The following is a 294-nucleotide window of genomic DNA, read 5'->3' as shown; positions in this document are numbered from 1 at the left end:
CAGCTGGCAGCGGGCACCTCCCCGTGCTCAGCTCTCCAGTTGCTTCCCTGTCTGGCAAGGTGGCACCTACCTCTGGCATCTCTTCATCTTCCTCTTCAGAGGACACCTCTTCCTGCGTGCTCTGTGGGGACAAAAGGACTCAGATCGAACTGTCACCTTCCTGGGGCCACCTCTCCCACCGTCCCAGGCGCGACTGAGGCAAAGTGCACCTGGGATTTCCCAGCAGAGCTGGGTTAAAGGCAGAACAAAGCCCAGAACCCTCCCAGGAAACTGCCGGCGCAGTGACACCAACCC

General features: G+C 60.2%; 1 protein-coding gene across 1 annotated transcript in view; it reads right to left on the bottom strand.

Moving 5' to 3' along the window:
- Positions 1–70: 70 nt before the first annotated feature.
- The window catches only part of LOC104501411 (ubiquitin-conjugating enzyme E2 Q1-like), a gene marked incomplete at both ends in the record, with an annotated part of 1,246 nt that continues 1,022 nt past the window's right edge, over positions 71–294 (bottom strand). Inside the window, one exon of the mRNA XM_010145215.1 lies at positions 71–121. Coding sequence (XP_010143517.1) covers positions 71–121 — 51 coding nt within the window. The remainder of the gene's footprint in view (positions 122–294) is intronic.

This window comes from Buceros rhinoceros, unplaced genomic scaffold, assembly GCF_000710305.1.
Source record: "Buceros rhinoceros silvestris isolate BGI_N320 unplaced genomic scaffold, ASM71030v1 scaffold43381, whole genome shotgun sequence".
Classification (NCBI taxonomy): Eukaryota; Metazoa; Chordata; class Aves; order Bucerotiformes; family Bucerotidae; genus Buceros; species Buceros rhinoceros.
This window is presented reverse-complemented; position numbering and strand designations above follow the sequence as displayed.